The sequence below is a fragment of the Caretta caretta genome, chromosome 4, assembly GCF_965140235.1.
Source record: "Caretta caretta isolate rCarCar2 chromosome 4, rCarCar1.hap1, whole genome shotgun sequence".
NCBI classification, from domain to species: domain Eukaryota; kingdom Metazoa; phylum Chordata; order Testudines; family Cheloniidae; genus Caretta; species Caretta caretta.
In genome coordinates, this window is record NC_134209.1 from 116,189,915 (window position 1) to 116,213,052 (window position 23,138).

Below are 23,138 nucleotides of genomic sequence, written 5' to 3' on the forward strand. Positions count from 1 at the left end.
TAGACCACGCAATCAAAGATCTGCTGATATCAAGGGTAGTGACCCTGGGAAATGTGCAGGTCATAGTGGATGGCTTTGCTGCAATGGGATTCCCTAACTGTGGTGGGGCCATAGACGGAACCCATATCCCTATCTTGGCACCGGAGCACCAAGCCGCCGAGTACATAAACCGCAAGGGGTACTTTTCGATAGTGCTGCAAGCTCTGGTGGATCACAAGGGACGTTTCACCAACATCAACGTGGGATGGCCGGGAAAGTTGCATGATGCTTGCATCTTCGGGAACTCTGGTCTGTTTCAAAAGCTGCAGGAAGGGACTTTATTCCCAGACCAGAAAATAACTGTTGGGGATGTTGAAATGCCTGTATGTATCCTTGGGGACCCAGCCTACCCCTTAATGCCATGGCTCATGAAGCCGTACACAGGCAGCCTGGACAGTAGTCAGGAGCTGTTCAACTACAGGCTGAGCAAGTGCAGAATGGTGGTAGAATGTGCATTTGGACGTTTAAAGGCGCGCTGGCGCAGTTTACTGACTCGCTTAGACTTCAGCGAAACCAATATTCCCACTGTTATTACTGCTTGCTGTGCGCTCCACAATATCTGTGAGAGTAAGGGGGAGACGTTTATGGCGGGGTGGGAGGTTGAGGCAAATCGCCTGGTTGCTGGTTACGCGCAGCCAGACACCAGGGCGGTTCGAAGAGCACAGGAGGGTGCGGTACGCATCAGAGAAGCTTTGAAAACCAGTTTCATGACTGGCCAGGCTACGGTGTGAAAGTTCTGTTTGTTTCTCCTTGATGAAACCCCCCGCCCCTTGGTTCACTCTACTTCCCTGTAAGCTAACCACCCGCCCCTCCTCCCTTCAATCACCGCTTGCAGAGGCAATAAAGTTATTGTTGCTTCACATTCATGCATTCTTTATTCATTCATCACACAAATAGGGGGATGACTACCAAGGTAGCCCAGGAGGGGTGGTGGAGGAGGGAAGGAAAATGCCACACAGCACTTTAAGCACAGCACTTTAAAAGTTTACAACTTTAAAATTTATTGAATGACAGTCTTCTTTTTTTTGGGCAATCCTCTGTGGTGGAGTGGCTGGTTGGCCGGAGGCCCCCCCACCGCGTTCTTGGGCGTCTGGGTGTGGAGGCTATGGAACTTGGGGAGGAGGGCGGTTGGTTACAGAGGGGCTGCAGTGGCAGTCTGTGCTCCAGCTGCCTTTGCTTCAGCTCAACCATACACTGGAGCATACTGGTTTGGTCCTGCAGCAGCCTCAGCATTGAATCCTGCCTCCTCTCATCACGCTGCTGCCAAATTTGAGCTTCAGCCCTGTCTTCAGCCCACCACTTACTCTCTTCAGCCCGCCACCTCTCCTCCTGGTCATTTTGTGCTTTCCTGCACTCTGACATTATTTGCCTCCACGCATTCATCTGTGCTCTGTCAGTGTGGGAGGACAGCATGAGCTCGGAAAACATTTCATTGCGAGTGCGTTTTTTTTTTCTTTCTAAGCTTCACTAGCCTCTGGGAAGGAGAAGATCCTCTGATCATTGAAACACATGCAGCTGGTGGAGAAAAAAAAAGGGACAGCGGTATTTAAAAAGACACATTTTATAAAACAGTGGCTACACTCTTTCAGGGTAAACCTTGCTGTTACCATTACATACATAACAATTGTGCTTTCGTTACAAGGTTGCATTTTGCCTCCCCCCACCGCGTGACTACCCCCTCAACCTTCCCCCCTCCCTGTGGCTAACAGCGGGGAACATTTCTGTTTAGCCACAGGCAAACAGCCCAGCAGGAATGGGCTCCTTTGAGTGTCCCCTGAAGAAAAGCACTCTATTTCAACCAGGTGACCATGAATTATATCTCACTCTCCTGAGGATAACACAGAGAGATAAAGAACGGATGTTGTTTGAATGCCAGCAAACATACACTGCAATGCTTTGTTCTACAATGATTCCCGAGTACGTGTTACTGGCCTGGAGTGGTAAAGTGTCCTACCATGAAGGATGCAATAAGGCTGCCCTCCCCAGAAACCTTTTGCAAAGGCTTTAGGACTACATCTAGGAGAACCGCGAATGCCAGGGCAAATTAATCCTTTCACATGCTTGCTTTTAAACCATATATAGTATTTTAAAAGGTACACTCACCAGAGGTCCCTTCTCCGCCTGCTGGGTCCAGGAGGCAGCCTTGGGTGGGTTCGGGGGGTACTGGCTCCAGGTCCAGGGTGAGAAACAGTTCCTGGCTGTCGGGAAAACCGGTTTCTCCACTTGCTTGCTGTGAGCTATCTACAACCTCATCATCATCATCATCTTCTTCGTCCCCAAAACCTGCTTCCGTATTGCCTCCATCTCCATTGAAGGAGTCAAACAACATGGCTGGGGTAGTGGTGGCTGAACCCCCTAAAATGGCATGCAGCTCATCATAGAAGCGGCATGTTTGGGGCTCTGACCTGGAGCGGCCGTTCGCCTCTCTGGTTTTCTGGTAGGCTTGCCTCAGCTCCTTCGGTTTCACGCAGCACTGCTTCGGGTCCCTGTTATGGCCTCTGTCCTTCATGCCCTGGGAGATTTTGACAAAGGTTTTGGCATTTCGAAAACTGGAACGGAGTTCTGATAGCACGGATTCCTCTCCCCAAACAGCGATCAGATCCCGTACCTCCCGTTCGGTCCATGCTGGAGCTCTTTTGCGATTCTGGGACTCCATCATGGTCACCTGTGCTGATGAGCTCTGCATGGTCACCTGCAGCTTGCCACGCTAGCCAAACAGGAAATGAGATTCAAAAGTTCGCGGTTCTTTTCCTGTTTACCTGGCCAGTGCATCTGAGTTGAGAGTGCTGTCCAGAGCGGTCACAATGGAGCACTCTGGGATAGCTCCCGGAGGCCAATACCATCGAATTGTGTCCACAGTACCCCAAATTCGAGCCGGCAATGTGGATTTAAGCGCTAATCCACTTGTCAGGAGTGGAATAAGGAAATCGATTTTAAGAGCCCTTTAAGTCAAAATAAAGGGCTTCATTGTGTGGACGGGTGCAGGTTTACATCGATTTAACGCTGCTAAATTCGACCTAAAGTCCTAGTGTAGACCAGGGCTTAGAAACATATATTAAAGGTGCTTATGATTGGAGTGATTGTAGTTCAGTTGACTACTGACATATACTGTAGGTGATAAAACCTTATGACACCATTGGGGAGGTTTATAATGCAAGTCTCTTGAATAGGTCATATGTATCCTCTTTTATGATTTTTCAATATGTTTTAAAGGGAGAGAGGGCTATCTGCCCAAAACCATAGAACAAGTCATAGAACAAATTATTTAAAAAGAATTAAATCCAAGAACCTGTTTATGGTGAGAAACTCGCTTCATAATCATTCAATACCTTAATCTAAGTAACATTTCTTTGTCTTTTTGAAATTTGGCATCACTTTTTCAACTACTGCTCAACTATAATCCTGAACAGGGTAAAGTGGATAATTGTCAGTCAACAACATACTGAAAGAATTTTGATATTTTACCTTTTTGCAGACTATCTGTAAGTATCCTTGAATGTATTTATTATTTACCCTTGTTTGACTAATATCTCATCAATTTTTTTTCTCTGTTGATGAATTGTGAATATTAAACAAATGGACTTAACTCCTGCAGTGTTTACACTCCTTTTTCTCTCTTTTCCTATGTATGCTCAATATTTACATTGATTTACATCATACTCTATATATTCATTACCTGAATGTTGTTCTCAAAGCCTAAGATGCTTTAATGGAAATATCCTAGTTGGCAGAGATGGGACTTAATTAAAACACCAGAGCAGACAACCCCAGAATTTGGGGATACTTGAATCTGGGTGTAGATTCAGAACCTGATCAGAACTACAGGGCTGACCCTATCTTTATAAGGTTCTAAACCAAACCTCTCAGTCTGATCACTCCTCAATTTTAGGGAAATTTGGATTCAGATCTGAACTTTTAGTTCACACTCATCTCTGCTAATGAAATGTACTTACATTAGAGTTTATTCAACTCAATACTGCTAAAAAAAGAAGGAGGGCAGTGAGGCAGACTATATATATATACACACACACACATGCTGCATATATCTTTGTTCAGGCTATACGAAACTAGATACACATTGAAATTAAAGGTAACTTAAAAGTGCCATAACTGATGTAGGCAATAATCTGGATCTGTCCGTCAGTTTGGATATTGCACATAAAGAAATGCAGCAACTATAGTATTTTTATGTTACATCTAGACAGTACAAAAATAATGCATATTTTAGAGTAACTATCCTGTAATAAAAAAGTTAAAGGGCTAGATTCTGCCACCGTTACTCATGTTGAGTAGTCCCATTAAAAGCAAAGGGACAGAAACTGGATAATAGTATTATATTTTTCTAAATAAATATTCAATCTATTAATACATTTTGCTGAGAGAAAAGTTAATTTTTTAAAATTGTTTTATAATGAAATGCTATGAAGCAGTAGAATGCTTAGCTACAAGAAGTGCTGTACTGAGATAAGAATCTTATCTGTTGTAGATTTTTAAACAAAGACAGTTAAAAGGTTTTTATTTTATTAATATGACAAACTTTTTCTTATGTTTGATTAAGTGACCTACCAGAAAGCTTATTCTTTTTTTCTGTAATGTGGGTAGAAAAGAAAAGTCAATGAACTGTTTGATTTTATTATGGATGAGTCTGTTTAACTGTAGGTTGTAAATTTGTCAGTCCCAGATTAATGAGAAAAAAAGACTGTTTGCAGTGAAAATGCTGTTAAAAGCAAAATGAGTGATCCAGTGGTGTTTTAGCTCAAATTTTACTGTGTGACATTTGGCATAATTATCGCTGGTTCAGTATAATTCTATTTTTTCAAAGAAAATCCACAATAAATTGCAGTAGCTACCTGTTTTCAGATTAATTTGATCTGTTTATTTTACCCCAGTCTCTGAAAGTAGTTGGGTAGGTATGAAACCTAGTATTTATCATAATCTGCTTCATTTGTTCAGTCCCCATGCGGCAATACTAATTAGAATTTTATCAAAGTCATCCTTACAGCAATAATGATAATCCTTTAGCATCTATCTGGATTAGGTCTCTGTATTATTCTACTAATGAATACTCTGGAGAGGTCCGGGCAGTTTTACAGAAAAATTAACCTCAGAGCATAACCATTTAAAGTGTTCATTATACTGGACACCTGCAAAGTGTACTGACTTTACATGCAATTTACTAGTCCCACCCAGGCCTGCTTTAGAGCATACTAAAGAGAGCATGAATATAAAGACAATTAAATTAAGATGGCATTAGAATGTTGTTGTAGTATTACTGATAAATATCAGATGTGGAATAACATCAGATATCGGTTGTGGAATGTCTCCAGCAACATCATTTACTTCCTGAGCTACAAAACTTAAAACAGAAATAATTTCAGAGGCATTATTTGTGAGACTGAAATCCTGTTAGCATTGCATAGCTAATTTGTTTCTGCAGTGCTAGCTTAGCCTATAACACATTCAACATGAATATCCTACATGCGGTATGTTTTGCTCCTTATACACAGGCTCACATCACTACCACATAGGCTACTTGTAACTCTGAAATTGCCCTGATAACGGGAAGGGGATAAGTAGAGAAAATAATTGTTGTTTTCAAGTATTTGCATCCCCAAGCCTCTCCCCTCCTCCTCTCCCCCCCCCCTCTCTCTCTCTATATATATATTAAAAAAACCTGACAGCCTCTTCATTATCTCATTATGCTACAATTATAGCACACTCGAGTGCCAAGGCCCAAGAGTAATTCATTAGCTTTATTCATCCGTCTAAACTTTTGCCTCCAGAACTAGATTCAAACCAACTCTGAAAATATCAGTCATTGAGTGCTGAGCTATTAGTGTCATACTAATTCAACAGGCAAATAATCTGGACTTTTATTAACAGAAAGAAGAGTTAAATTGATATTTGAATGTTTTAATCAGTTTCTGGAATCGTGAAATACCGTCTTCATTTTAGACCTAATACTGGTGCATGCATAACATGGAATCCAGTTGGCCAGACTGTACATCAGGGGCTGAGTAGCTGCATCGTGGGCCAGGATGCTATGTCACAAGCACAAGCTGCAACTGAAATGCATGCTCCCTAATGCCAGCAGCTGTACATCTCCCTATTCCCCATAGTACAGGCAGACCTTACGGATTTTAGTTAATAAAGCCCTTATGCACAAGTTTAAGCATGTGCTTGAGACTCATTTTAATCAATGGGATTTAAGCACATACTTAGAGGGCTTTGTTCAGTTGGGGCCTAAGTGATGGTGAATGGTTGTGAGGGGTGATGATGGGGTTTGTAACTGGGTTGTGTCTAGTAGGTATATGTTAATGGCGGTGGTGGAGGAGCTGCAGTGGAACTCTGGGACTGAAAATGTCTCTCTGCTTATTAGTCCAGAATCTCTATTTAGAGCATTTTGATGGTTCTGAAAACTTTTCTTGTGGTCTCATTAAAGCGTTCCCCTGCCATGGCTAGTTATGAACCCTCAGACCTTAAGGCATGGATATCATGTAATGTCTTACATTGTTTTTGTCAATGTTTGTTCTTACAGAATGTCAACTATGTCCAATTTAAAAATGAAGTTAATATAGATCACTCAGATGGTTCATGTCCAAGAAATTCTAGGAGTCTCTCTGAGTCTTATGCTGCTGCTGCTGTCACTGTCACACAGCTGTTCCTGTTTCCCTGTCCAAGAGAAGTGGCAATTCCTCAAATAGTCCCTAATCCCAGAAAGAAGACAAAAATAGAAACCATTTGCTAGGGAGGTGGAGGTATTTTCAGCATCTCACAAATGCTAGGAAACAATAACCCTTTTCAGCAGATGCCCTATGTACTTCCTGAAATAAAGAACCCCTTTGTGCTCCTATACAGAGGGGGATATGTCAAATTTATAAAAAAGCAAAGTCCTTCCCCTGTTACAAGGGCAAAGTCCATGGCTCTGCACTAGCTGAGTACCTGCTGATGATGTTGAAGAGCCACATTCCACATCCTTACATAGTAATAGCAACTGTTCCACACAACTTTCCCTTATAAAATAGTGGAATTAAAATGTCTATGTTTGTGAAGAATCTGGATATATATGTTACAGGTCTCCAGTCATTGTCTTTTCTTTAAAAAAAGAAAAGGAGTACTTGTGGCACCTTAGAGACTAACCAATTTACTTGAGCATAAGCTTTCGTGAGCTACAGCTCACTTCATCGGATGCATACTGTGGAAAGTGTAGAAGATCTTTTTATACACACAAAGCATGAAAAAATACCTCCTTCCATCCCACTCTCCTGCTGGTAATAGCTTATCTAAAGTGATCACTCTCCTTACAATGTGTATGATAATCAAGTTGGGCCATTTCCAGCACAATCCAGGTTTTCGCAGCCCAACCCCCCCCCCACCCCTCCCCACACAAACCCACTCTCCTGCTGGTAACAGACAGCCCCCCAACCTGAAGCAAATACTCACCAGCAACCACATTCCACACAACAGAACCACTAACCCAGGAACCTATCCTTGCAACAAAGCCCGTTGCCAATTGTGCCCACATATCTATTCAGGGGACACCATCACAGGGCCTAATAACATCAGCCACACTATCAGAGGCTCGTTCACCTGCACATCCATCAATGTGATATATGCCATCATGTGCCAGCAATGCCCCTCTGCCATGTACATTGGTCAAACTGGACAGTCTTTACGTAAAAGAATAAATGGACACAAATCAGATGTCAAGAATTGTAACATTCATAAACCAGTTGGAGAACACTTCAATCTCTCTGGTCACGCGATTACAGACATGAAAGTTGCTATATTACAACAAAAAAACTTCAAATCTAGACTCCAGCGAGAAACTGTTGAATTGGAATTCATTTGCAAATTGGATACAATTAACTTAGGCTTGAATAGAGACTGGGAGTGGCTAAATCATTATGCAAAGTAACCTATTTCCCCTTGTTTTTTTCCTAACCTCCCCCCCCCCGCCCCAGACGTTCTTGTTAAACCCTGGATTTGTGCTGGAAATGGCCCATCTTGATTACAATACACATTGTAAGGAGAGTGGTCCCTTTAGATAGGCTATTACCAGCAGGAGAGTGGGTTGGGAGGAGGTATTTTTTCATGCTTTGTGTGTATAAAAAGATCTTCTACACTTTCCACAGTATGCATCCGATGAAGTGAGCTGTAGCTCATGAAAGCTTATGCTCAAATAAATTGGTTAGTCTCTAAGGTGCCACAAGTACTCCTTTTCTTTTTGCGAATACAGACTAACACGGCTGTTACTCTGAAACCTGTCTTTTCTTTGCAATAGTGTCCACCTAGTCCATCTGTAGAAACACTTTTTGACATTTCCTTTGTCGTGCAGGAAACATCAAATTGTTGCAGTGTGGTAAGAAATGATACTGCAAATCTGACTGGTCTGTGATAATGCTTTGGTGCAGTGATAGTCAGACTGAGGTTCATGAGCCACAAGTGGCTCTTTAATGTGTCTCCTGTGGCTCTTTGCAGCACATGATATTAAAACACTGTGTGATTTAATTATTAACCAGTGTAAGTTATTAATCTATCAGGATGCTTTTATTATGTTATTAACCAATTGTAGTTGATAAAATAATAATACTTGGTCAGTCATTTTGCTGTGAGAATTATATATATATATATATATATATAAGCCCAGCACTCAGCGGCTGGGAGTGTTCCAGCTATGCCACCCGCCCAGCACACTGGGGCTGGGGGCACGTGGGTGAGCCAGTGGCCGTGGAGGGCCGGGTGTGCTCCAGGCTCTGGTGAGGGAAGGAGGGCAGAAGGGGAGGGCTGGGTCTTTGGGTGGAGTGGGAGGGGTCAAGGACTAGTCTCCCTCAAGGGCATGTTCACACGCCGCCCATGAATGGAACACTGTTCAGATAACTGTCAAAAAAGCTCATGAGTATAGTGACTTGGTCCATGGGGAGGTGGAATTAAGGGGCCACAGTGGGCCTTAAAATCAAACCCATACTATTGTCATTAAAAAGTCAATGCTTGCTGTCAAGTTTCCTTCCCCACTCTGAACTCTAGGGTACAGATATGGGAACCTGCATGAAAACCTCCTAAGCTTATTTTTACCAGCTTAGGTTAAAACTTCCCCAAGGTACAAACTATTTTACCGTTTGCCCTTGGACTTTATTGCTGCCACCCCCAAGCATCTAACAGATATATAACCAGGAAAGAGCCCGCTTGGAAACGTCTTTCCCCCCAAAATCCTCCCAAACCCTACACCCCCTTTCCTGGGGAAGGCTTAATAAAAATCCTCACCAATTTGCATAGGTGAACACAGACCCAAACCCTTGGATCTTAAGAACAATGAAAAAGCAATCAGGTTCTTAAAAGAAGAATTTTAATTGAAGAAAAAGTAAAAGAATCACCTCCGTAAAATCAGGATGTTAAACACCTTACAGGGTAATCAGATTCAAAACACAGAGAATCCCTCTAGGCAAAACCTTAAGTTACAAAAAGACACAAAAACAGGAATATACATTCCATTCAGCACAGCTTATTTTATCAGCCGTTTAAACAAAACAGAATCTAACACATATCTAGCTAGATTACTTACTAAGTTCTAAGACTCCATCCTGTTCTGTTCCTGGCAAAAGCCTCACACAGACAGAGAGAGCCTTTGTTTCTCCCCCCTCCAGCTTTGAAAGTATCTTGTCTCCTCATTGGTCATTTTGGTCAGGTGTCAGCGAGGTTATCCTAGCTTCTTAAACCTTTACAGGTAAAAGGGTTTTTCCTCTGGCCAGGAGGGATTTAAAGGTGTTTACCCTTCCCTTTATATTTATGACACTTGCAAACAAATATCATAGATTCTTTACAGTAATGTCCTGTTTAGTGTTTTTTGTTCTTGTATACCACATTCCAAATGTGTGGTTACAGTTAATGATATAGAAATGTTAAATAATAACCTGAATAAAACTGTGTGGCCCCTTCTTGCTTTAAAAGGTGATCACCAGACATAGATTATATGGGAGAAATACAAGGAATCTTCTATAAAATGATGGAAAACTAGACTATAGGCAAAATGTTGGCAGTATAGCAAAGTTCCTGGTTCTTATGGTCTGGGATTGCCCTATGGGGAAGAGTTCTTGGAATAAAACGTGTGGTGGAATGAATTCTAAACTCCTTCATTCTGCTTTCTTTGGGCTGTGTTTGAAGCCATACAGCATAATTTGAAAATTATGGAAAACCTGTTCATAACCAAAGATCAAAGCCCAGTAAAACAAATGATCAGAAAAGGTAGCCCTTCAAAGTCCCATCCATAAGTCACAGCAAGAACTCAAAAGGTATCTATCCGGGCCTTGATTTTCCACAGAGCAAATAAAAGTGCAGTTCCCTAATTAAGGGTCATCTGATCCTGGCACAAGTTACGGTTGCACAGGGGCAGACCCAACTGATGCAATTGGCTTAATGTCATTTGTTTACTTTCACCCAATGAAGATTCAGACATAGCTCCACTCTACCCTGCCCTGCCACTTGCTTCCCTGTGCCACCTTTGTGCTGCCCTGTCCCAGGGATGGAGGGACATTTCTTATGTTGGGTGGTGGAAAAAGGGCAGCTGGCACAGGAGGCAAAGTTCCTCTACACGGGGAATTCTCTGCTAGCCACCTGAAGCTGGTTTATTGTATGTTAAGGCATTTTGCACTCTGTATGCTTACAGAGTGCAAAATGCCTTAGCATACAATAAAATCTGTCCCACAATGGTTCTTTCTCTGGGTTGCAAAGTAGTCATTGCTTTTCTTTTTTTGACACATACCTGTTCTTTAGACTGTGGGATCCTGTGGGATCCTTAGACAGTGCCTTCTTGAACATCTGGAAAGTACCGAGAGCATCACAGGTGCTGCCATAAACAAATAAGTAATGATAAAAAATTTAGAAGGCCTGCATTTTCAAAACTGAGATTTGAGTGCCTCAATTTGAGACATGGTAAAAGAGCCTGATTTTCACAGGGCTGATGTTCTAGGCACCCAAAAATCACTAGTCATTCTCCAAACTTAGGCTAGAAATGTGTTTTTATTTGTTTAAGTTTCCATAAGTAAATGAATCCAAAACCTAGGCTACCTCAGAAAACATTCTGAGTGTATAATCTGATTATTAGTTCAAAACCACTGGGGTTCCAATGGGAGTTTCTTCCCTTATATCCTGTATTTGTTTTAACATTTTTAAAACAAACTGCAGGTGCTGGGCTCAGATCCTATGTTACTGTACTCCATAGATTCATGAAATAACCCCCCTCTGCCCAAAGCAATAACTACTGCAGGAATAAAGTGATTATGCATTGTTGCCTGGTGTATGATTCCTCTCAGTCTGATCTCTTCATGGAAATAAAGCCCCTCAGCCCACATGCCTTAGGGTTGCAGGTCCAGCAAATGTCCTGTAAGATACCCCTATAGCTTAAATATATCCTCTCCTAGAACTGCAGCCAAAGATGTGAGCCTTCTAGCTTATATTTCAAGGCAGAAGGTTCTCAGGTGTGCCATATAACACATACAGACCTTTCATGGGACTATAACGCAGTATTGCTCTTTGATAGCATAATAATTATACAGCTATATACAAAAATAATAAACCTACTATGGCAGAGTGCAGGGCACAAACAGGTGAGACTGTTCTCTGATCACTCTAATATTGGTTATTTCCCTTGGAGAAAACTGATGGGGGTAATAACTCAATCAGGCTGTCTGGCTGAGCCAATTACCACATTATCCCATGGCTGATAAGAGGCAGCACAGAGGAAGTGCAATGTGGGAAGGAAGGAGAAAGGGAGGAATAAGGCTTGCTGAGCCTTACCATGTAGTGGCACAGAGCAGGAAGTTTTCTGTTACCCTCAGGCCCTGATGAGGGTGCCAAAGCTAGTTGAATAGTGTAAAGAGGCTGTTGTACAGGGACTGTTGTGAGATTGGAGTAGGGAACACAAAAAGAAAATTTTCAGAGTAGCAGCCGTGTTAGTCTGTATCCGCAAGAAGAAAAGGAGTACTTGTGGCACCTTAGAGACTAACAAATTTATTTGAGCATAAGCTTTCATGAAATGAAATGAAAAGACACTATGAGAGCATAACCATGGGTCTGTACAATTTTTGCAGGGAGAAAGCACCCCCCGGACACCTACACATGTTTCTCCTGCCTCATTTTCCTTACCACTCCAGGGCATTCTTTGGGCTGGGGTCAGAGTCCCCTGTAGCTGCCCAGGCCCTTCTGATGCAAAGCATTGCTTATGTGCTGAAATATGAAGTCTTTCCCCCTCAGACTGTCCACTCTCACCTTGGCTGTCTCTGTCTTGCCTTCCTCATGCCCAAACTTCCTGTGTCTCATCCGTAAGTATCCATGTGAAACTCTGTGTATCTGTTTAAATATTCCCCTACTGACACTTTAACATATTTCTTCTGTTTGTTAACTTTCTACTCCACTTCCCCTTTGGGCCCTCAGAAAGGAAAACTTGTTTAACCCAGGGTGTGGTTACTCTTTAACATAACTATTGAGTAGTCATTAAGTGTAAAGTATTCCCCATTGTCCCTGGTGTGGAGAGGATCTGCTTTCTTGCTTGTAAGCCAATGTGGATACACAAATCTAGAGACATTTCATGATACAACAGTTTTTATAGCAAACAAAGAATTGTCCCATTTTTAATTATCTCTGTTGACAGCATTTACCTAAGTAAATGTCAGACAGGAATGGGATAGCAAGGATCTTGCAGGTCAGATATGGAAAAGCCATATGAAAAGGCTTGCACAGAGTCTGCCTCCACTTATGTTGTATGTAGTGGTACTAATTCTTCATTTATGTTCACTGATAAATTGTAATATCTATATCTCACTATAATATTTAAATTTTAGACTAAGACAGAAAAGCCTGTCATCATCTTGGCTTGGTACACCCAGTTAACAGAAACAATATTCTAACCCCATAAAGTGGTTCTTTATGTTTGTTAGCCCTGAAACTGGGAGGCTTTCAAGAAATAGTAGCTCTCTGGCTCCCCATGTGGAAGAAAAGGGGGGGAAAGAAGGGGCATCTAGCTGCTGGCAGCCTTAATTTGCATAATTATCACTTGGTTCAACGTAGTATACGAATGTGTTCAAAGCTGTTCTAGTTGAGTTTCATTAGGTTCTGTTAATAGGAATGTGTGTTAATTTGGCTATATAATTGAGTAAATGAAAAGTCATATGGGTTTATGAATATATTGAAAGGTACACCCTGGGGAAAGTTGGACACACTCATGTAATAGTTGGTGGACTCACAATGGATAGTTGAACCCCAGAAAGTTGGAGGGCATAGTGGACATTTTGCTTAGTCTTACTGTGATATGTTTCAGAGTAGCAGCCTTGTTAGTCTGTGTTCGCAGAAAGAAAAGGAGTACTTGTGGCACCTTAGAGACTAACCAATTTATTTGAGCATAAGCTTTCGCTCTCTTCATCGGATGAAGTTGCATCCGATGAAGTGAGCTGTAGCTCACAAAAGCTTATGCTCAAATAAATTGGTTGGTCTCTAAGGTGCCACTAATACTCCTTTTCTTTCTTACTGTGATATGGACTTCATGAGAGAGTCTGCAGTTTAGAAGTTGCAGTACACTGGAGTTTTGAATAAGGTATCCCATCAGAGCTGAAATCAGTGTTGTAGAGCTGATGTAGGTGGGCAGCAATTGGCTGGAGTTTACCTTGTTGGGTGGCAACAGTGAACTGGAGCTGGCTGGGTGGACAGGAGCAGGACTGGTTGGGTTGCAGCATACCTGCTGGAGGTAACATCAGCAGATCAGAACAGTCCACAGCAGGAATTTACTGCAAATTGAAGAGAGCTCCTGCTCACCTTTGGCTATTGCAGGCTTCACCTTGATTTGTGAGTGAGGCTTAGAAAAGGATTTTGCTTTGAGCCAGAGTTTCAGGACATACAACAAGCCAACCAAAAAGCAATAACAGAGATTGAGGAGTCTGTTATTCCTCACTTACATTTTGTGGTTTCTACATAATTTCATGTTATTACTTACTGAAATATTTGCTTTTTACCTAAATGGACAGTTACTTGTATTACTGGATTCCCAAAAGACTCCCTTGCACTTGTTAAGTGTGGAAGAGACACCATTAAAGAAGACCGGGGTTTTAGTTCTTAGAGCCTGAGAGTGTTAATAAGATCTCAAGTGATGGTTGAGCCCAAGAGAATCCTTGCTGTAACCTGAACATCATATTGGATTGAACCTAAGCCTTTATACAGGTTTTTAAGGGTTACACATTAAAGTGAATGTATGATAGGGATAAATGACTGAACTATGCTGGGAAATGAAATCTCCGCCCAAAGTGTTACTGAGCCTACAAGAAGCACAGGGGAGCTGTAAATTATCTGGCCCAGAACCTATGGAGAAACTCAAGAAAAGTCCACCAGTAAGGTGCCTGATTCATGCATCTAGTATCTGTGTCATGCACCGAAGACTGCCGTGATAAAAACCAACAATTACATAATTGCAGGGGTCGTCAACCTTCGGCATGCGGCCCATCAGGGTAATCTGCTGGCAGGTCATGAGACATTTTGTTTACATTGACTGTCCGTAGGCACCGATCCCTGCAGCTCCCAGTGGCCGCGGTTCGCCATTCCTGGCCAATGGGAGCTGCAGGAAGTGGTGACCATTTATCATATTTACAGTACAAATATTAGTAATCAAAGATAAATATAAAGTGAACACTGTACACATCGTATTCTGTGTTGTAACTGAAATCAAAATGTTTGAAAATGTAGAAAACATCCAAAAATATTTAAATAAATGGTTTTTCTATTTTTGTTTAACTGCGTGATTAATTGCACGATTAATCGTGATTCATTTTTGTAATCACTTGACAGCCCTAATATATATATATATATAAAACATTATCAAAACAAGACACTCCACTACACATAGTTTTTCCCTTGTGTAATCCCATGGCTTAATGCACTAATGGAAGTGCATAGATACTACTGTGATGAGTGTAGTATAAGAACATACAGATTACAATATTAATGACCTGCACATTTGTGTCTATGGATTACTTTTAATGGGCCTCATGACTGAGAGAATTTTTTTATAAGAAACAGTCACTTCCCTCTCTCTGGGCACAGAGGGCTATGACATACCAGTTCCATTGTGCATTAGAGGGGAGGAGGATGCTGCAGGGCTCATAGCACATAGAGGAGAGTTGTATGAATGGGGCTGGGGAAGGAATAGTGTAGTGTTTACTATACAAATCCACCCCATCCCCTTCTTCCAGGGGGCCACTGCACCCCTCAGTCTTTAGCAGTAGTTAAGGAGTCCATCTGCTGCCTCTTTATAACTAGCAAGGGAATGGTTTCTTCCTGCATGGTAAAATCAAAATGCACAGCCTGCTCTGAACGTGCCTGGGACTAATATTTGGCCCTATGTGTTTATTAAAATGAGCTGTAAAGCTAGCTGTAAACTCTAGTCATGTTTGTCGGTTAAATGCCTTCTTTGAGTGAAATAGAAGGTAATACAAGATTGACTAGTATGAACACTATCTGGATGTTCTCTGTGGTATATTGAAAACTGTATTAAAATGACAAACTCCCTCTGAGTGTAAGGAGTTTCCTGGTCCTGCTTGCTTGCTAGGGGGCTTTGATGGAAGCATGCAATCTGGGTCTTCAGCCATCATTCTGCAAAGAGCCCAGGCCAGGGTTGAGTTATGCTCTCTGCCTCAGTGAGCAGCCTACTCTCTTGCTCTTTCTGGTTTTTGGTTCTTGTGTTTTAGGTTCTGGATTCTAAAAAATAAAATAGTGCTACACTGCAACCTTCCAGAAAGATTAAAAACACAATACTCTAATTCCTCTGTGTGTGTGTCAGGAGCATAATATTCTCTGGATAGGAACATACACATTTCAGGAAATATTGTTCTTGAAAATGTCTTAGAACTTAAATGATGAGAAATTTTAGCCAAATGTAAAAAGAAGCAGCATCGATTTTCCTGGAGCCTATATTTGCAAGCCACATTATGAAGCCTCCTTAAGGGACAATTAGATCTTCTGACAATCATGTTACCAAATTGTGGAAAGAGTAAAATCTTCAAATTGCCTAACCTTGCTCTACTTCTATCTTCTTTCTGTGCTGTCCACATCTCTCTCTTATACATACAAACACTTTTCCATGTCAGCTGAAGATCTATTCTGGGAAAATAACAATTCTTTCTATAAGACATTGAGATGAAATCTTTTAACAGAATATTTAATAGGAGAAGAGACGGTGGAGGGTAGGACATCCAAACTGAAGCAAAACAGGCATTAAACACCTCAGGTTTTTTTTACGTCATCCATTATTGGCTCTTTTTGCCCACTAAGTAGAGGACCTACAGTTTCCTTCCTATTCCTCTTGCTCTTAATGTATTTATAGAACCTCTTCTTGATGCTTTTATGTCCCTTGCTAGGAGTAAATCACTTTGCACCTTAGCCTTTCTGATTTTGTCCCGACATACTTGTGCTGTTTTTTGTATTTATCCTTAGCAATTAATCAATGTTTCCATTTGTTATAGGATTCCTGTTTGATTGTTCTGGATGCAGCCATATTGGCTTCTTAGTATTCTTCCTATCTTTCCTCTGCACTGGGACATTTTGCTGTTGTGGCTTAAAATATTGTCTCTTTAAGGAACTGCCAGCTCTCCTGAATACCTTTTCCCCTTAGATTTTTCTTCCCATGGAACCTGATGTAGTAACTGGAGATTATTAGGCCTACTTTAATTGTTAGACTAAGTGGGGAAAAGTGAATAATGGTTCATGAATTGTCACAATGACCTATTATGTAAAACTGTTTAAGAGAAGATGTGAGCAGAAGACAGAAAGACGGAATTGATTTAAACAGAAAGGGTTTATTGAACCACTCAAGGACTGTATTAAGATTATGACTGATAAACAAGAGGGGTAGAGGATTGGAAATCAATTAGACAAAATTGGTGCTTTGGAAATTAAGTCTAACTGGTGGGCAAAATAATGAGAGGGTGACTCATTCCTGTCCCAGGGTTCACTACTCACTACTGTAGCATCTCCTTGTGGCTCATCTGGGGGTTAGCTCTTGACAAGTCTGATGCCCCTTCCTTCAGTTGCTCACTCTGTTGTCCCTTTCTCTCTTTGGATTCAGGTTGCTTCCTCTTTGTGAATCGGTCCTCCACTATAATCCTCACTTTCTGGGGTAACAAAGTCTCACTCGACAAACTATCTCAGGCAGTCTTCTGATCCACTGCCCATTATTTACCACTTTCCCAGTGGCTGATGGGGGAACCCAGGCCCACTCACTATTCCAGGTTCCAGCCTAGGGACCGTATACCCAGCAAACATGATTGATTGCACTGACCCTGATTGTTGCTGTTTCCCTGGGGTCTTTCCTACCTTTCTCCCCTATCTTCTGGCCCCCTCTATGGGTTACCATTTGAGCTTCCTCAACTCCCTATGGCTACTTCACCCTGTCTTGGGTTCTTGTCAGAATCTATAGTCCAAGGTAGGATCCAAGATCTTACTCTCTCACTTGACCTCCTTCTTATACCTAGCCAATTCCCTCCTATCTACAGTGTGACTGCAGAGCTCCTCCCTGTAGCCCTTCTCCTACCACCAACTTCCCCTGTTTTTAAGTGTATCCCAGCTCTTCCCTCAACCTGGTCTACATCAGCCATTAGACCTCATCAGTCCTCGGCTTTCCTTCAGGTACAGTCTATCAGTTAATTGGCATATTTTACCTGCCTTGTGTGGGTAGACACCTCATCACAATTCTACCCATCACCTTTGGGGCAATTAAAAAGACTTTGGGGGAGAAAACTAAACTTTTTACCATCACTGTGGGAAGTTGTGTTGCTGTAACACCAGACCTTGATACTCTAGTGAGGAAGCTTGACCATCACCACTGCACCAACAAGGACAACAACCGGATACGTGTGAGCTCCTGCTCTGTCTTCCCCTCCCTTCTGTGTTCCTTTCTGTCTCCCACTATCTTACACCTGTCTTTTCTCTTTCTCTCTCTCTTGCTTTTCACCTGATCCTGACCTCAACTGTACTACATGGCATTAACACAGTGTGATGAGATAGCCCATCCAGTTCTACTTGGCCTGAGAAGGACCAGTAAAGGAGAGGGACCTCACCAGACTAATCAGATGATGTCCCTCACTGGGGCAGTGAGCGGGGGCCCAGAGCAATAGTTATCATGGCCAACCTGCCAGCCCAAAGTATCCGTCTATGACTGATCAGCCACCCTGCATGTTGACAGGTTTCAGAGTGGTAGCCATGTTACTCTTTTTAGTTTTTTTTAGAGAATAACAAATTTATTTGGACATAAGCTTTCATGGGCTAAAACCTACTTCATCAGGTGCATGCAGTGGAAAATACAGTAGGAAGATATATATACACAGAGAACGTGAAAAAATGTGTGTTGCCACAACTGTAATGAGAACAATTAATTAAAGTGGGCTATTATCAGCAGGAGAAAAAAAACCTTTTGTAGTGATAATCAGGATGGCCCATTTCAAACAGTTGACAAGAAGGTGTGAATAACAGTGTGTGTGGGAGGGAGGGGGGGGATAGCATGGGGAAATAGTTTTTACTTCGTGTAATGACCCATCCACTCCCAATCTTTATTCAAGCCTAATTTAATGGTGTCCAGTTTGCAAATTAATTCCAATTCTGAAGTTTCTCGTTAGAGTCTGTTTTTGAAGTGTTTTTGCTGGAGAATTGCAACTTTTAGGTCTGAAATTGAGTGAGCAGGGAGGTTGAAGTGTTCTCCAACTGGTTTTTGAATGTTATCCTTCTTGATGTGTGAAAATACACCCATTTTTTCATGTTCTCTGTGTATATATATATCTTCCTACTGTATTTTCCACTGCATGCATCCGATGAAGTGGGTTTTAGTCCACGAAAGCTTATGCCCAAATAAATGTGTTAGTCCCTAAAGTGCCACAAGTACTTCTCATTTTTCCCCCTGTATCTTGAGATTAACAAAAGCTGTAAATCCCACATCTTTACTATCCTATCTCTTCTCTTTCTGTGTCTGTGTTGCTAAAAGCAGGAAAGTAACTATAATGCCCAGCTCAGAATTGAACAACAGAAATAATCCCCTCCTTCCCACCACCGAGAACTATTTGACCAAATAAGAGACTTTAACCAGTATTTACTCTCTCCAAAAAGGCACTTTGATGGGTTTTGATTGTTTTGCATAATCACTCAATTTAAGTTTCAGTGTGTTTTGCCTTGTTTCTCTTCTTTTGTGCCAATAAATCAATAAATTTCTAACTTTTGGCATGAATTTCCTAATGTGTTTGGCATCACACTAAGCAGGCTGCAGTCTCTATATACCAAACCCTGGACCTTGTTTAAGACTGCTTAATGCTGGACAGTTACAGGGTCATATTACTGCCTTTAGGTCTCTGGATCCATTTATTAAATCTAAATTAATACACCAGACTTAATCTACTAGTTCTCTGAGTTTGATGTTGAAGTTTATTTTTTTTTAAATGCACTGCCCTTATTCCACTGCTCTCACTCCTTCCTTTCCTTAGAATCAAGAGGCCTTATCATTTCATGATCACTTTCACTCAAGTTGCCTTTCATCTTCAGACTCAAGTCTAAAATGGCTGCTCTCCCAGTTCCTTCACCTTCTGAAGCAAGAAGTTGTCCTCAGCACAGTCAAAGAAATTACTGGACATTTTATGTTTTATCATATTTCTTTTCCAACAGATATCTGGTTAGAGTGCCCCATTACTATCAGGTCTTACATTTTGGATATGGATGGACACTGGAGTGTTCCACAGGCAGAGGGAAGGACTCATCCCTACATAGCTGCAGAGTTTCTGCACAACGGCTCTGCAACAGCTTTGCAGTCTTTTAAGAACAATATCTGCAATGTTCTTCCAGAGGTTTAATAAATAGACTCCACCCCCTATTCAAGGCAGTACCTAAAACAGTCTAGTCATCCATGGTCATAGAATAATATTTTTAATTCATTTTGTATAGCAGTTGGCCTGTGGTTGCAGGTGTCCAGGAGAAATTCAGTACATTGCATTCCCCCAAACGGTGGCCAGTTGAGCAGGAGTTCAGCATGGAAGGGGGCTTTGCCAGTCAAAGTGAGACCACAGGACCATGTATTTATGAAGATGAATTTGAAAGTGTAGGGAAAACAGTCTGTCATAGAGTGCACTCCTTGGTAATGGTATATACCTGCTGCACATCTTGCTTTCAGCAAGCAAATGGTGTTCAGAAGTTCAATGCGTGCTTTATTTAAAAGATAACATTCTGACTTCTAGCAGCTGCCTTCCTGTATACCATGCTCTGAGGAAGGCGGAAGCTGTAATGTTAGTGCATAAATCAAATATTTCTTAAATCAGCAAAGAGCTTTGAATAGTATTTTTTTTTCTGCTAAAGAATGGTGCACAGCAGATAGTGTTATTGGTAGAAAATGAACTTGCTACAATTAAATTTCAGATGCCAGTCTCCTGCAGGAAGGAGGGAGAAAGAGAATTTTTTTTTTTTTTTTTTTACTATTTATATTGTATGCTTAGAAGGACAGTCAAAAAGAAACCAAGACTGTAATATTAAAATTATACATTGAAAAATGTCTTATAGTTCTATTTTTCTGAAGGTTCCTTGGCAAAACCAGTCCAACACTGCACACAGCTATCACAGCTGTGCCAGTCCAGCACAACAGCAGCTGCTTCTGCTTCTCTTAAGTTTTACATGGGCAGGAGAGAGGGTCTCTGCTTTATTTCCTTTCTGCTTTCCTCTAATTATCATTTTTGTTACTGGTCTGCACACATCTGTGGCTGAACTTGACATAGCCAATTGCAGTTGGCGTTTCCCATAGCCCAGGGTTAGCCTAACATTAATTAAAACACAGCACTAGACTTTATTTTTCATTTTAATGGATTTGATGCTATTTTTAATGTTATGCCACTTCCAGATATGAATAAATCCAAATATTACATCCCCAGGTACAAATTGCAGGGTTTATAAGCAACCCTAGTGCTAGCTTAGAAGTTCATGAACTCTCTTTTTCTTGAAGTACATCTTCATCTCTAAACTACTGAGAGTCCAAAGAAATCAATGTATGAAATGGTTACATATAAAAATTATATCTGGCCCTTTAAAAAGGTCTGGCAATAGCATTATGGGCTAAAACGTATTAAAAGCCATAGGAGAATTGCTTTTAGAACCCCTGTGCTGACTACAACAGTATTCCACCTTCTAAACAACTCAGGTTATACGTGTTAACTCTAGTATTCCTAAGTGGCTAGTGGGTCCTGTTTCATTAGCAAAGAATGAAGCTGAATGCAGGTTCAATGAAACCAAGTGGAACTTTATTAAACCCTAGGCACTGCTTTATCCATGTGGCTGTGTTGCTTCAAGCTCAATTCCTCACATTTCCTGTTTTCCTGGTGTCCCATCGAAGACAGTCCGTCCAAGGAACATTGGCTCTCTGACTCCAGTTCCACTGATCATGATACATCTTCTCTATTTTACAAACCTTTTAATATAAATAATTGACACCCAGTCCCTCACCCCCGTCTCTTTGGCCAGAGGTTGCGAACACACAGCCAAGTTGGAGTCTTGTCTTCATATTAAACTCAGCTAGTTACGCAGTCATTGAGATAGTTTGGTCTCCTCAACAGGCAGACACAACAGGAATTACCTATCTCTGCCTCTCTGCCACCTCTCTCCAAGTCTAGCAAGCTATCTTTCTGTGGCATTTCCTCCTTCCCTGTTGGATTTGCCTCTGGATAGTTCTCTGTCCCTCTGTTACATGATGATATCGCCAGGTTTTCTCTGAGTGTTGTGTGTTGGGGCTCATAATTGCCTCCTGTTCCTTTGGATCACTTGTCTGTCTTGCATAGTCACCTTGTATGACCTCATGACGCCTTTAGTCCATTCCTGATATCTCTCTAAAGGCTGGATCCTCATAGGAGTGCCTGTCTCCAGGTCCAGTAGATCATTGGCTGACCTGGCCTACTCTAATGCATGCTTTGTCTGATTATTACCCATCTCCTCTCTGTGATATTTCCAGCCTTCTGGCTGCAACAGATCTCCCCTTATTGGTAGCAGGATTTTGGTCATTCACCCTGTCAATGGGTGTGATGGACTGTTCTGGCCCCTCTGTGATGGGGTATTCGTATGTACAAAAATGCTAACAAGGGGTGTGAACCGGAAGAAACAGCCTTCTGTAACAGTCTCTTAGCGGTTTTCACATCTGATTAAATCGTGCCATTACTCTGTGGGTATGCTTGCATTGAGATCAAACTCCCATATGCATGTAAATTCCTTGAATTTTCTGAGGCCAATTGGTGTCCATTATCTATGAATATAGTATCCAGAATGCCATATTTTTCAAAGTGAGCCTCCAGTTTTCCAGTCACTGTCTTGCTTCTTGTATGAGGCAATGCATCAATCTCCCAAAAATTTGAATAGTAGTCCACTATAATCTAGTACTGCTTTTCATTGAATGTAAATAAGTCTGCTCCCACCTTTTCCCATGGTCAAGTGGGCAGCTCATGTAATAATAGTCTTTCTGCTGGTAGTTATGACACAAGTTCTATCAAGGAGCAGAGTTGTATATTCGTTCCTGGCCGGAAAGCACACTGTTGGGCCCATGTAAGACAGATGTCAATACCCAAGTGTTAGGCATGCAATTTTTGCAGGATATCCTCACATAATGAAGCAGATGCAATAACTCTCTGGCCTCAAAATATGATTCCATCCTGTACACTCCACTCTTTAATTTAAAAATATGGTTTTGCAACTGCTGGTACTTGGCTTTTGTCTTCTGGGCACCATGCTAGTATTGTTCTCCTGATTGCCTATAGTTGTATGTCCTCTTCCAGAGCCTCTTTGATTTCCATTAGCTTTGCTGTTCAAACTGGGAGATAGAACAGCATATTAATGGATTTAATGTCCTGATTCCCTTCCCCCAACTTGCTATGCTGGATACGTATACTCTGCAAAGTGTGTCAGCTAACACCAATAGTCATCCTGCACAATATCTGATCTCTGTTTCGTAACACTGTGCTCTCCTTGGAGAACTAAAATGGACTTTTCCATAATTGTCTCCAGGGGTTTGTGGTCTGATTGCACTCTTACTTGCTAGCCATAGGCATACTGCTGGAATA

General features: G+C 41.5%; 1 protein-coding gene across 1 annotated transcript in view; it reads right to left on the reverse strand.

The window, feature by feature from the left end:
- LOC142071977 (uncharacterized) overlaps positions 1-2,837 on the reverse strand; it is a 132,362-nt gene extending 129,525 nt beyond the window's left edge. Inside the window, exon 1 of the mRNA XM_075128229.1 lies at positions 2,143-2,837. Coding sequence (XP_074984330.1) covers positions 2,143-2,725 — 583 coding nt within the window. The 5' untranslated portion in view covers positions 2,726-2,837. The remainder of the gene's footprint in view (positions 1-2,142) is intronic.
- Between the last annotated feature and the right edge of the window lie 20,301 nt (positions 2,838-23,138).